We start from the raw sequence: 14,139 nt of genomic DNA on the forward strand, positions 1-14,139 counted from the left end.
TAAACGATTACTTCAATACTGACAAACTCATACATAATAAATATTTTAATAAGAAAGACCAATCAAATACATAAATAATAATTAATCGTTAGCTTATTGACTCAAGGATAAAATTGATACTAAATTAATTTAAAATAAATATCCGGTTCTTAGATGCCGATTTCGCAATAGTTTAAAAAAAAAATTTTATCATTTTTGACACTTGACATGTACGTTATATATTTGCAAATTCAATTAAATAATTGGCGTACATATATTATGAACCGATCGTTGATTTATTGATATATTGGGCGAAACAAAAAAATATTGAGTAATATAATTTATAAAATTAAATTTTTATAATATTGATAGGAAAATATGTTGAGACATCAATAAATAATGTATAAATTTTATGTATAAATGAAGACTGTAAACACTAAATATATTTATATTTATGTATATGTTAATAATTATATAGTCTTTCATAAATTTGGAGACCTTTTTGTGATTAGGCAAATGCAAATTAAGTGAATTTTTATAAATTAACATAAATGATACCTTAGAAAGTTCAATTGTGACATAAAATCGTTGAATATTTTTTCAGGTATTCGGTACTTTCACGCCCTTTCACCTTCGATACGAGTTATTATTTTTTCTTTTTTTTTTTAAGTTTTTCTGGAAAATTTGGCTAGTCCATAAAATTACAATCAACTTAAATTGAAATGACAAAAGAAAAAAAAGTAAAAATTTTGGCTGCGAGAATGATTTAGGAACTGATGAAAGATAGCATATAAGAAATTAATAAATAAAGAGATTATTATTATTATTATTATTATTATACCTGCGCATCTGTATTATTGATGAGATTGAAAAACTTTGACAAGCTGACAAAAGCTCCTGGTTTATTTAAATGCTTCTGTTTGTAGGAATTGCAATAAAATTTAAAAAAAAATGCATTTGTACGAAGAAATTTAGTATCCTCAGGCGAAAAAAAAAAGTAAATAAGAGGTGGAAGATTTAAAAAGTAAAAAAGAAGCTGTTTAAATATCTAGTTCTACCAATGCCATCACCAAAAATTACGAAATATTATGGGAGGGACTTGGGCATCTATAAAAACTCGAAATCTTCTTCGATCGACACTCAACTCTTTACGGAACTCCGTACAATCAACATGAAGTTTCTTTTACTATCGGTGGTGAGTTTTCTGTGATGATTATAAAAATAATAATTACTATAATTACTAAATAAAGTAAATTAGTAGTTACTGCAGTGTTTTCATTTTTAACTTAAAGTGTTTTATTCAAAATTTTAATTATTGGGCATATAAGTCTGTGATTAATTAATTAATTAAAAATTTAATTATTTATTACACAATTAACGACGCAATATTAGCTTAAATTATAATAATTAACAGAGATTAAATATTGTCTTTTTTTTTTTTTACCTATTAATTAATTAATATATTTTTTATTTGATATTTTGGTGTAGGTATGCTTGGTAGGTTCGGCATTGAGTTTGCCGGTTGCTTCGAATAGGCAGAGAAGAGATATTCTTCCAGGAGATCCACGGTATGGTACTGACTACCATCTCCACCATCACCACCATGATAATCACCACAACAGTGGAGTCCAAGTAGTAAAATCTGTTGGCGAGTACTCTGGATCATACAATTCACCTGCTCCGGTATATGGACCACCTGGATATCAACCAGGCACCCCTGTCAGCTATCCTGATCAAACTTACCAGGCTCCAACAGTTCACGTTAGTATATTTCAAATATTTTAATTAAATAACAATAATAATTATTATTATTCAATATATTTTTATTTTTAGGAACATCATTTTAGTCCAGTAATTCCTTCAACTTCATATGGAGTACCAGTTCAACAACATGAACATCACCAGGAACAACATCATAATCATCATCCACAACAACACCATGAACATCATCATCATCAACAACAACAACAACAACAACCACAACAACAACAACATCATGGACACCATCAGGAACAACACTACCAACAGCAATATCATTTTGAACATCAATATCAGCAACCTCAACCAATCCATTACCAACAACAGCATCAAGAACATCATTATCAAGCACCACAAGTTAGCTACGGTCCTCCTGTCGCAGTCAAGGAACAACCAGTCATAGCTAAAGAAACTGGAGTGCCAATTACGTCTTACGGAACCCCCGTAGAGAATCACGTACATCAACACGTTCAAGTACCCGTTCAAAAAGCTGTGGCACCAAGCAACCAGTATATCAGTCCCACAGTCGAGCAACATCGTCAGCCACAACAGCATCACGTAGTCCAGATCCAACGGCATCAGGTTCAGCAAGTAAAAGTACCACAGTACACATACCAACCTCATTACACACCACAAGTTAAACAACAACCTAAACCACAACCCAAGCCACAGCCCAAGCCACAGGTTGCTCAAGTTTACTATCAACCCCAGTCGATTCAAACTCACTACCAACCTCAACCAATTCAGACTCACTATCAACCAGCTCCACAGCCCACCAATAATTACTTGACTCCAGTTATTCAAGTAAAGAAAACTCAAACTGTACATCATCATCAGTCACAACCAGCTCCACAGCCCACAAACACTTATTTGACTCCAGTTGAGGAAAAGAAAGCTCCAACCGTAAATCACTATCAGCCACAACCAATCCCTCAACCCACCAACACTTACTTAACTCCAGTTGAAGAAAAGAAAGCTCCAGCTGTTGAACAATATCAGCCGCAACCATCTCCACAACCCACCAATGCATACTTGACTCCAGTTGAGGAAAAAAAAACTCCATCAATTGATCACTACCAGCCCCAACCAGCTCCACAACCCACAAATACTTACTTGACTCCAGTTGAACATGAGCCCAAAATTGCCTACACACCAGCCGTAAAATCAGTGTCAGGTAACTATTTATTATTTAATTATTGATAAATCACTAGCATATTCATTTTTAATTATCATCTAATAAATATAACTTTTATTGTTATTTCCAACTAGTTGAAGCTGCACCAGCACCCCAGACTTACGCAGCCAACGATACTCCCGAGGAAGAGACATCCTCATCTGGACATTCCTTCCCTGGATTTTCAGATCTGTCAGAGACCCAAAAGTTCGCAGAGTTCCCCCCTCTTGAGGACTCTCCAATCTCGTCAGCAGATGAATTTTCCAATAGCCCCCAAGCATACAACGACGCCATCGACATTGACTCTGTCAACCAAGGCTACAACTATAATAACAATCTCGGCAACACTTTCACGGGATACACAAGCGAACAACCAGCCCAAGGACAAAAAACTGATGACCATGTTGAGCAACAACAAACTGTCAGCCAAGAACAAACCCACGAGCACACAGAAACCATTCAGCAGGTTGATTCCAATGGTGGTTACATCTACTAGATCTATAGAGTTATCTCTCTAAAAAATAATTTTATATCTAATAGAGTAAGATAGACTTATGTTGACTTAGTGAACTCGAGAAATTAATAAATTAGCGAGTCTGTGTGTACGATACCGTAAATAAAACGCTTATATAATATAAATATCTTTCATTAAAATTACTTAAAATATACAATAATTTTTCTATAAAAAAATAAACTCACATCAGCTGGTAAGATTCACATTCCTCACCAGTCACCACAGTCGACATTTCTCAGGTGGGTTCATTGGTGAGCCGATAGGACACTTCCAAGCATCACTAAACTCTTTTGAATTTTTCAAAACAGCTTTTAATCTTACGTGCCCCGGAGAATGTGAATCTCGTAACATCCATTTCAAGGACTTTGGAGAATAATCCTCACACCATAACTGTTTTTTAGAAAATATAAAATAAATAATTAAATCAACTAACCGTGGTATACCTAATTAAATATATGTATGATAATGATAAAAATTTATGAGAAGAAATAAAGTTAGAAAAGAAAATGTAAACTAACATGAGCGAATCCGAGAAACAGTAATTGTTCGTGCGACAGATAACTGAACCCGGGTAAGTAAGGCTCTTGACCGTGTCTGGCTTTCCATCTTCGGTAGGCAAGCACTGCTTCGTGCAGACCTCCGTTGTCAGCAATATTCTCGTTTAAAGTTAACACCCCGTCAACGTGTTGATCAATCTGAAACGATAAGACATTAAATTGTATAAAAACTTGAATATCGTGCTGAGTTATTCCCAACAGGAAAAAAGTTGTGGGCTACTCTTCATAGAATTGCACAAACAGTGTCATCTGCCTGCATCTGCCCGTCGTCGAATAAAATCAAAATATAGTTCTTCCTAGAATATATATATCGCGTGCCAAATGCCAAAAGGGCGTATTACAGCAGTTAGATAGGGTTCCATGCCAAAAGGGCGTATAAAAAATTTTTTTTTTGCCATTCTTTTTAGAATCGCTCGAAACGTAAAGATCTGCAGAAAAAAATTTTTTGACGTACTAACGCCAAAAGAGCGTATCTGAAGATATACGCCCTTTTGGCTTTGGAAATTTTTTTTTTATTTTGAGGCTTAGAACATGTTTACAAAACGATTGGCACCAAAAAAAAAATTATACGCCCTTTTGGTTCTTCAAAGCCAAAAGGGCGTATAACTTTTATACGCCCTTTTGGCATTTGGCACGCGATATTTTTTCGTTTTTTTCCACTAAAGGGCATCCCAATGAACAAAAAACGTTAGTATTGTCCGGAGTTATTCCCAACTGTGGCAATGTTACCTGGTATTCTTTATACACAAGTATATGTACATTGTCATCTTTATTTATCATCAGAGGTGTTCCTGACAATTTACTTCTCATTATAGATTCTTTATCGTCAATATTTGCCATCATACATGGCCTTCGTCTAATTATCGTTAAAAACGCGACATACTTAATAAATATAGTTACATCTTTCTCGTAGTATTCCTCATAATGTTTGACAAAGCAGTCAGTTTTACCAGCGTATTGAAAAATAGTCTCGTTACTCCACCACTGACGTAAATTTCCTTGGCCGTCGTAGTGTCGCCCATCGTTGTCAAAACCATGCGTCAATTCATGACCCAGAATAGTCCCAATCGCTCCATAATTCAACGCCCTTCAATGGAAAAAATTTAATTAAATGCTTATTACTTTCATGATTATTTGTAGCGCGCTTACTCCAAACCGAGTTTGTAGAAGGGAAATTGTAAAATAGCCGCAGGTAAAGCTGCGTCCGTAATTCAAATATTTTTTTTTATAATATATTCTAATTGTTTTTATGATAAATTCAAGTTAAAACATACTTATATGGTTCGTCATGAAAGTGTATACTGCGTTTATGTCGGTTGGATCCAACTCCCAGCTGAAAAATAGAATTTCCAGTAAAATAATCTTGAGGATTTTTTTTTTTCCAAAGAAAAACACTTACAGGTTATCGTGAGTATGAATTAGATGTAGAGATTTTAATTCTGTCTCAGCCATTAGATGGGTGATTGATAAAATATTTTTCAAGTATTGGTCTTTTTTTAAATCTATCTGAAATAGTTATATTTTTAATTACAAATATAATTTGTGCAACTGAACCTGTTAATTCAAGTTTTAAAAAAAATTTACCCCTTGATAATATTTATTGAGATGTTTGTCTTGAAAAAGCCACTCGGGATAACCAATAACATAAGCCATTTCATTAGATTTTTCCAAAATCCCAAATTGAGTTTTTTTATCAATCCAGTTTGTTCTTATGACGATTTCACGAAACGCTGATCTTATGTGCTCAAGCATTTCAATTACATTCGGTGCAGTTACGTTGTGAAATTGACGATCGACAAACAGCCATGACACAGCCATTCCTGTTAAATAAAAACATAATAAAATACTGACACGATTGTTAACAAGTAAAATTTTTGATCAAACGTGCGAGTTATCATATCATAGTTACCCATCATATCATTGACAACTCCAGCGCAATGTAATGACGGAGAATCATAAGAAACCTCAACATCTATCAGTTTGTCAATGTAATCATACCAAATATGCCTGAGATTATTTGAGGAATATGGCACTACCAGATCTACGACGATCCACCATATAATTGTCTCTTCAAAAATTTTTTATACTTAAATAATTATTATGTACATAATTATTAGTTATATAATATGAGTATTTATAAATTATTTTACCTAAAATTTCTTGTTCAACGGTGTTAAGCAAAAATGCCAAGTCTTTAAAGTAATCAATATTAACGACGAGTACTTTGTCCCGGTTATCGAGGTCCAGGTCTTTAAATCCTCTGAATAATTCTTCCAAATAAGGTCGCCAAATAATTATTGGCTCCAATGAACTGTTTTCTGACTTTACGAATTCATCTGTTATACTTTGAAGATCATCTACCAACATATAGTTATCATCTTTGATGTCTTCTTCTGACAACGTTTCGTTATCTTCCACGCCATACATCTGATAAAGATTATTTTAATTAATCATAACTTTTAATCATAAAATTTTAAGAATTTTAACAAATCACTTACGACATTGAGTAAATCATCCAAGTCAAAAATTGTATCGACAACTTTTTTTATTACTTTGTCTTGCTCTGGAGATATTTTATTTTCCGAATCACATGAATCATGAGTACCATTAACTATTAATTCTTTAATTACAGCAGTTGCGTAAGATTTTTCTCTAGTATCTGAGCTGTCTTGATCAGAACTAGAACCCTCATTTCGTTTAGCTTTCCCTGCTCTCACACTTTTCAAACGATTTTTAATAACATCATTCCTTAAATAAATATATATTTTAAATTTCCAACCACTTTTTTTTTTTTTTTTGTAATGAAAGAAAAAATTAATTCATACAACGGCAATGAACCCATCATACTTGGCACGTCAAGTAAAATAATCTTTCTGCTGCCGTTTCGTGGGTCGGGAATCACATCGAATCCAATAAAAATCTCCTCCCCAAGTATTTTTCTAGCTCGAGCAACTATTTTTATAAAATCTCCGGTCTTTTGACCCAGAGCCGCTGGTATCTGCGACAGACCCAAATCCTCCAGCAAATTGAGTAGAGGCGTAAGTTCAAGAGCGTCTAGAGCAACTAAACAAATAATAAAAAATCAATAAATTAAATTTAAAAAAATTTGAATTTGGTACCTTTGTCAAGACAACTATTGTAAAGTACTTTAGCCTGTGCAACAGCCCAAGGTACCTCAGACTCTGTAAAGTTTTTGCTCAACAAATTTCTGATCTTCCACTTGATCTTCTCAGCTTTCTCATGAAACCAAGAATTCAACATAGTCGGCTGAGAAGTCGGATGATTTTCTGACCACCTTCCACAAGTGTATCTGTTTAAAGTTTATTATATTATATTATTTAGTCAAGTTTATAGCCGTACCTTGAAAGTTACTGACTCGCATAATTGAACATAATCATTACCCTCATTACAAAAACTTATATCCCATAATTTGAATCCATTAGGTAGAAAATATACAAGTATATATACTTACTGATAAAAATCCTCGCATGGGTCTATAGAAGTGTCCATAGATTCTTTAAAACTGGCCGCTATCGTAAATAAAAAACAAATTATGTCATGTCAATAATATAAATATAATATATAATTAGATACGAATAAGTAGAGTACCTATACGAATGCATTCTTCAGAATCGCATAACGTAAGACTGCGCTTGACATGTAAATCTATACAAATAAATCAATATATTATTAATATATCAACTAGGTCCAGCAAAATAAACAAAAAAGTATCTAAAAAAATAAAATGATAAAAAATACTTACAGAGAATTCCAATAGCGATTAGACCCGCGAGCAAACCGATAATTAACAGAGAAAAAGCAAACATAATAAATCCAGACCTGTTACTTCCTCTTCTTTTTCTAAAACTAAATTAAAAAGTAATAAAAGTCAGGTTTACTTAAGCTTTAATATTTTATTGATATAGACTTGATCGATTTTCTGCATACTCACTAAGCATCCCGTGATTTAACAGGAACTAAATTTGCTGTACTATCAACAGTAAATACCACCGAGTCATCATCTGTAAAATTTAAAGTTCAAGATACAGTTTGTTGATAAAAAAAAAAAAAAAAAAAATGTTTATCAAGTATATGTAGCTGACGCGATTAAGTGTAAAAAGTTAAGTATAAAAAAAAGTAGTTTGCTTACGCTGGTTGTTCATGCTTATTGTCCCACTGACCGGATCGAACTGACGACATATAAGAACCGCGTGTAGGACAACTGGGTGTCCGAGTGAACGCGATTTCTAGCGGTTTTGATGCTCTTTTACATTCGATCGGTATCTTGCAGCCACTTTCCAGTTCCATGCTTAATCCACTTCTTTTACCGTTACAACTTCTTTTTATTTATTTATTTATTTATTTATAGAAATCATATCCTAATTATTAAATATCATTAGTTTATATAATTACTGGTAATAAAAACAATAATTAAAGTAATAACAAAGTCGTAAGCATCTTACTTTGTAAAATTAGCGTGCCGCGAAAAGTAATAACTCTATATACATATATATATGAAACAGTACCGAGGAGAAAGTTAAGTTACAGCGATCGCTGCATAAAAATTAATACAATTACGAATTAATAATTTCAAGCCATCAAATTGTTATGAAATTACAACTTTGTTGTTATATTATTGTATTGTATTTGAAAACAATAACAAAATATCAAGAAGCTTTAATGTATTTCGAAATCTAAACTTGTGGAGTAGTACCTGGTACGAGACAATCTAGCGTGTCCCATCATTTTTTCCTTTGCAAATAAAAGTTGTTTATAGAAATACATGAATTACTTGTATCAATTACTGACAACGAGTGAAATCGGCTGATACCAGCCAGCCTGAAAAATTAAACAAAAGTTACCATACAATAATCAAATAATTTGAGGACAGTTTTCTTTAATTGCAGTGAACAAATCGATGCCATTGACTTGGTTTTTAAATATTTAAAACAATAATAACTAGTAAGAATTATGTAGTGCGGAAACAAACAAAAAAATGCAAGAGTCAACAATGTATATAACATGTATATGATATGCAAATTGATTTTCTTTGTCACCAGAGTTAATAGTTGTATTGCGTTTTTTTTTTTTTTTTTTTTTTTCTAATAGAAGATAGACATAAGCTTCTGTTTTGTTCACTGGGGTCAGGAATTACGCTCCCACAAGGGAGGTATGACGTAAATTGTACTCAGTAGGCGAGAAAAATAATCATGAGGTTAATATCCCGTGCGGTGATGCTACTGTTTGGACGATCCGTTACCCTGACGACACACGATTGATTGTTTGCCACAAGTTATCTATTTACCGCACATGTAACATTATCTATATTTATATATCTATATAATGTATGATTTGTGATATGTGATGTTTATATTTAAATCTGATTATTAGTATTATGATTATTGTTGTTATTTAATGCTGCAAGTGATTGCAAGTAATTTATGTATATTTTTATAAATAAATATATTAAGGGTGAGAGGAATAAAGAGACAAATATTTTTATCACAAGACATATAAATGAGCATTTATTTAAAATAAATAGATTCAAAGTCCTGAATGAAAAATGTTGAAGTTTACAGAAGTATTGACAGGAGATATAATGTATAATAAAATAACGGTGACGTTATATCCATTTCGATATCACATGCCGCACAATTTAATGAATTTTAAATAAGATGCAGGGGGACTTTTTATTTTATATGTTAAGTTGCCTTGGTCCTGGTTCTTTGAGTAGTCCATATCACAGATATATATTATTTTTAACATCACAGTAACTGATAGCTGAGAGCTAAAAGTTACTTTTAAATATAAATCCAATGGTAATAATAAATATTGACGCCGCTATTTTATTGATAAGTCTAATGGATCAGTTGCTGCCAAAATGTTGACTAGCCAACGAGTGTAAGACTGAAGGCTAGTTAATACGGCTTTGGTTTCACTGTGACGATGAGATTTGAAGACTTGATGACGATGGATGGATACTGTGTATGGACTAAACGTTGAACCAGTTGGTGATCACTGGGTAATGTCGTGGTTGTTGATAAATTAAGCCCATCCGTGTCCGTGTTCGTGGTGGACTTCGTGTTTGACGTATTTGACTTCTGGTTCGTGGTGGGCGACTTCGTGGCCGATGAGATGGGGATGGTGGACCTTGGGGTGGTCGTAGTGGATTTTGGTGACATGGGGATGAACCTTCAACTTGAGTGGCTCAGGGTGAAGAGGTGGGATTGGGTGTGGTTGGGGAACGTGGATAGCATCGACATGGTGAGCGTGGTGGTGCTGAAAAAATAAGTAAATATATATATATATCAATATAAATTATAGTTTACTTAAAATGGTAGTATGGTGATTAAATAAATGATATGTAAATGACAGACATTAATTAATGCCATATAATCTATAAAATAGTTAGATAAACGTCTGACGGTGAAAGTATGTCTGCAATTTTAATTTTATTTCCAAGTCGTTAGAAAATTATTTTATGACATGATTGGCTTATCCGTGGAATAGAGTTTTTATTTTACGCTTAGTTGCTCCACTTAAATCTTGCCAGTGGAGTGAATGCAAGTCGTAGTTTACCTGGTGATAACCATGCTGATAACCATGATGATAACCATAAGACGGTTGATGGTAACCATAAGATGGCTGGTGATAGCCTGAGTAGCCAGACTTTACTACAACTGGATGTGCGTTCCATCCAGATGATTGCCATGGATCCTGATTAACCAAATCAATAGTAACAATAATACTAAAATCGCTATTTTTATATTTATTGACAATCACAGAGTTGATGGCAGGTACTTGCTCATGATAATAGATAGATTATCCATGGTGATGATTCCGTGATCAGATGCGTAAATGGATTATTATTATTATTGTTTTAAATATTATTGAGACAGTTGAGACGAAATGTTTGAAATTTTAGTTATGAGTTTGTCTGTTACTAGACAACTTTCATGGTGACCATAATAAGAAAACATATTTAATAAATATATGACCATGCAGAGATATTCCATTTCGAAAATTTAGTGTGTAAGTTATTGATTAAATGAAAATTTGAATTTTTTATATAATTTTTGAGTTTGAAAGTTGATAAAACAAAAAAAATGATAATTACCTCCCAGCCTGGGTAAGCAGCAACGGCGGCCACGACGGCGAACAAAACAATCTACGAAAAAACAATTAATTATTAATGTATATAGGTATATAGTTAACCAGTTAAATTAGAAATTGTAAATTAGCATATTATATATATTAAATATATATAAAAATAAATAGTAAATATGTAGAATTAACTTACCAACAGTTTCATATTGGATTAGTTAGTTTATCTTGTGAAAAGACGGGTAGAACTACCTGACTTAGGGTTAGCGAAGTCAGCTTTTATAGTGAGGCCCTGCCCAGTGGCAGCACCAAGATTGCGAATCGGGCGGGGATCGGTTGCTCTTGGACAATCTAGCGTCGTACCAGGGGAGGTTCCTTTCACCATTCGCCTTCTATCCTCCACCGATAGCTTCCCTTCTGCGCTGATACCACTCAACTGTGTCAATAATTATTTTTAATTACCAACCCTGGCAAAAAAGTCTATATCGGCCCACACAACTGGTATCATGCAAATCCACTACTTGAACTACTTACATACATACGCACATACATTTATAAATTTATACAGTTACACATACGATAAGAGTACATGTATAAACATCAACACTTCCTGTATAGATTAAAATTTCTCATTTAAATAATAAAATGCACGCAAGTAAAATAATTATTACGCAAGTGAAAAATGAAAATTTCTCGAGGCGATCAACGTCCCCTAGAACTTGGTCATCATTAGATAAATCGTAGAGCAAGGTCGGCGATCATTAGTGGAGATGCCTGTACCTTGGCATGGATTCACTATAAGGCCGGGTTTTAGATTTTTTATCTTAACAACTTTAAACTCGATTATCGCCATTTCAAGATGAAGAAAATAAATTTAGAAAAAGAAAAAAATAAGACTAGGTTATTACGTGTTTCCATAGATCGACTCGCCCATTTTCTCCGTCATCGGTGCATAACTCCAACTAGAGCATATTTTTCATTTCCTTTTCATTAGCTTTATTTTATTTTTCTATTATTTATTATTATCATCATTATTTAATTAAAAATATATATAAAAACTTTCTAAAACCGTACATAAATCCATAATAATTACAATCATCCCGTGGCTTATCTCAGTCATCATATTTCCACAATTTTAATATTAATTTCGCAATTTTCATTTTTCATTGTTTCTATCGTATGAAAACAATTAAAATTCACATACGGTTACCAAATATCCTTTTAAAATTCATTATTTCTCTAATATCATTATAACTATTCATTTTTACGATTGATAATTTTTTTTTTTTTCATTTATTTTTGTTTATTTTGTTAGCCATTACTCGGACTAGTTTAATCTCCGTTAGACCCAACGAGTCTTGCGTAATTTTATTACAAGCTCCTCCCTCTTTGCTTGAGAGCAACAGCTATAATCATATAAATATATATTTATGAAACTTATAGTTTATAAATCGACTAAATCACCCCTTTACCCTTCTTTAGACAACGACAAGTGTATCGTATAGTTATAGTTTATAATAAATCATGTTGATGTTAATGCGCTCTGGTTATGACGTCAGATTGCGAAAAACCTGGAAAGTTTAACGATTCCCATTATTTTGTAACAAGTTAGTTATTACTCGCCACTGTACTGCACTTTGGAGATGTAATGGATTATGTTAAACAAAAGAATGTAATGCACTAGTATAGCCAGTAAACTCTTCTACCGCATAACAAACAATCAGGAGAATAGTTTACCTACACGCCGCCGTTATGCTCTGTCAATTTAAAAAAAAAAACAACTAAATAGTAAATATAGTTTATTAAATTAATGGGTTAGTTTAGGACAGCCAAAGAATAAATGGTAATAAAAAGTTGAAAGAAGAATGCAATAATAAGTGTAACGATTAGGCGAATACCTGTGATCAAGCATTCTAATCCAAGGATGCTGATTATGAAATCTCAGAGTAGCTCAGAAACCCTAAGGCTATTTGGATTCCCATATCTGTTGGTGGACAAATAGGTGGCAGAAATTTTTTAAAATATAGAAAGTCTCCAAAGTACTATTGTGTACTAATCATTTAATTAAACAATAATGACTATACTTAATAGATTAATTCAATATAGACATAAAATAATGATAATAATTGCATCCGGAATTATAACTCTAACACCTTATAATGATGAATAATAAATTTCTGCAATCATTGTTGCGTTTCTTCCTTACAATGTAAGTAGTCAAGTGTCTGATGTTTTACGAATTACGTGTGATAGCACCACCATAATGTGTTATATTATATATATTTTATTAGCTTATTCTGTAGCTTGTAGCTAGCTCGATGGTTATTGTGTTACCTCATAGGAAAATACATGTTACGTGATATTCCTTAAGATTATAATGCATACAATAATAAAAAGTTTCACACGTGTCATCGTTCATGATTAATCTGAAAGTCCAAGTCTTAATCAACAAAGTTGTGTTGTTATTATTCTTATTTTTTTATATTTATTAAATGTAATTTGTCAGCTGATATAAATAATAATGTTAATTATAGGAATGTAGTAATAATATTTTTTAATTAAATATGGAGATGTCACCTCGTAACAGTGATCTAAAGCTCGAGGCGCTGGCTTGGCTGATTGATTCAAGTTAAGATAATAAGGGAGTCATTAACTTTTTAATTAAATCCAAGTAATCTAGACATAAATTGAATAAACTGTAACAAGTGTGATTGTCTAAGAATTTTAATTGCTAGAAAAAGTAGTAAAGTGGTAAAACGCAACAATGGATAATTGAGTAGCCGATTATTAAATAAAATAAATTTGCTAAATCAAAAAAATAATGAAATATTTATATTTAGCCAATTAATTTTAGAAAGGTATCTTGCACTTGATATACATTAGAAACTATATTAGAAATTGTGCAAAAAAAAAATTATAGATAAACGATAAAATTTTTCGTATTTGTCACTTTCATCTAAATATTTTCCATACGATAATGTTGAAATCCATAAATTACGCAAGTTGGCGTAAAGAAACATTCGAATATTTATTTTAATTAAAATATGTGCATA

The 14,139-nt window shown here is 32.5% G+C and overlaps 3 protein-coding genes across 3 annotated transcripts; 1 reads left to right on the forward strand and 2 right to left on the reverse strand.

The window, feature by feature from the left end:
• Window positions 1-1,055: 1,055 nt before the first annotated feature.
• Window positions 1,056-3,544, forward strand: LOC130670008 (alpha-protein kinase 1-like). The gene is made up of 4 exons (XM_057473179.1): window positions 1,056-1,174; window positions 1,468-1,740; window positions 1,813-2,911; window positions 3,007-3,544. The coding sequence occupies exons 1-4, from the start codon at window positions 1,151-1,153 to the stop codon at window positions 3,405-3,407; spliced, it is 1,797 nt and encodes a 598-aa protein (XP_057329162.1). The 5' UTR covers window positions 1,056-1,150; the 3' UTR covers window positions 3,408-3,544.
• Window positions 2,748-8,810, reverse strand: LOC130670007 (neprilysin-4-like). The gene is made up of 18 exons (XM_057473178.1): window positions 8,697-8,810; window positions 8,133-8,361; window positions 7,935-8,004; window positions 7,746-7,849; window positions 7,592-7,648; window positions 7,455-7,512; window positions 7,102-7,292; window positions 6,808-7,045; window positions 6,481-6,730; window positions 6,133-6,409; window positions 5,892-6,050; window positions 5,567-5,802; window positions 5,382-5,488; window positions 5,257-5,315; window positions 5,132-5,180; window positions 4,883-5,069; window positions 3,944-4,120; window positions 2,748-3,815 (listed from the first exon to the last, which is right to left on the reverse strand). Exons 2-18 carry the CDS (start codon window positions 8,143-8,145, stop codon window positions 3,642-3,644), a joined length of 2,406 nt encoding a protein of 801 aa, XP_057329161.1. The 5' UTR covers window positions 8,146-8,361; window positions 8,697-8,810; the 3' UTR covers window positions 2,748-3,641.
• Window positions 8,811-9,478: 668 nt separating this feature from the next.
• Window positions 9,479-11,391, reverse strand: LOC130670012 (uncharacterized histidine-rich protein DDB_G0274557-like). The gene is made up of 3 exons (XM_057473185.1): window positions 11,283-11,391; window positions 11,100-11,150; window positions 9,479-10,261 (listed from the first exon to the last, which is right to left on the reverse strand). The coding sequence occupies exons 1-3, from the start codon at window positions 11,292-11,294 to the stop codon at window positions 10,028-10,030; spliced, it is 297 nt and encodes a 98-aa protein (XP_057329168.1). The 5' UTR covers window positions 11,295-11,391; the 3' UTR covers window positions 9,479-10,027.
• Between the last annotated feature and the right edge of the window lie 2,748 nt (window positions 11,392-14,139).

The sequence above is a fragment of the Microplitis mediator genome, chromosome 6, assembly GCF_029852145.1.
Source record: "Microplitis mediator isolate UGA2020A chromosome 6, iyMicMedi2.1, whole genome shotgun sequence".
NCBI lineage: Eukaryota > Metazoa > Arthropoda > Insecta > Hymenoptera > Braconidae > Microplitis > Microplitis mediator.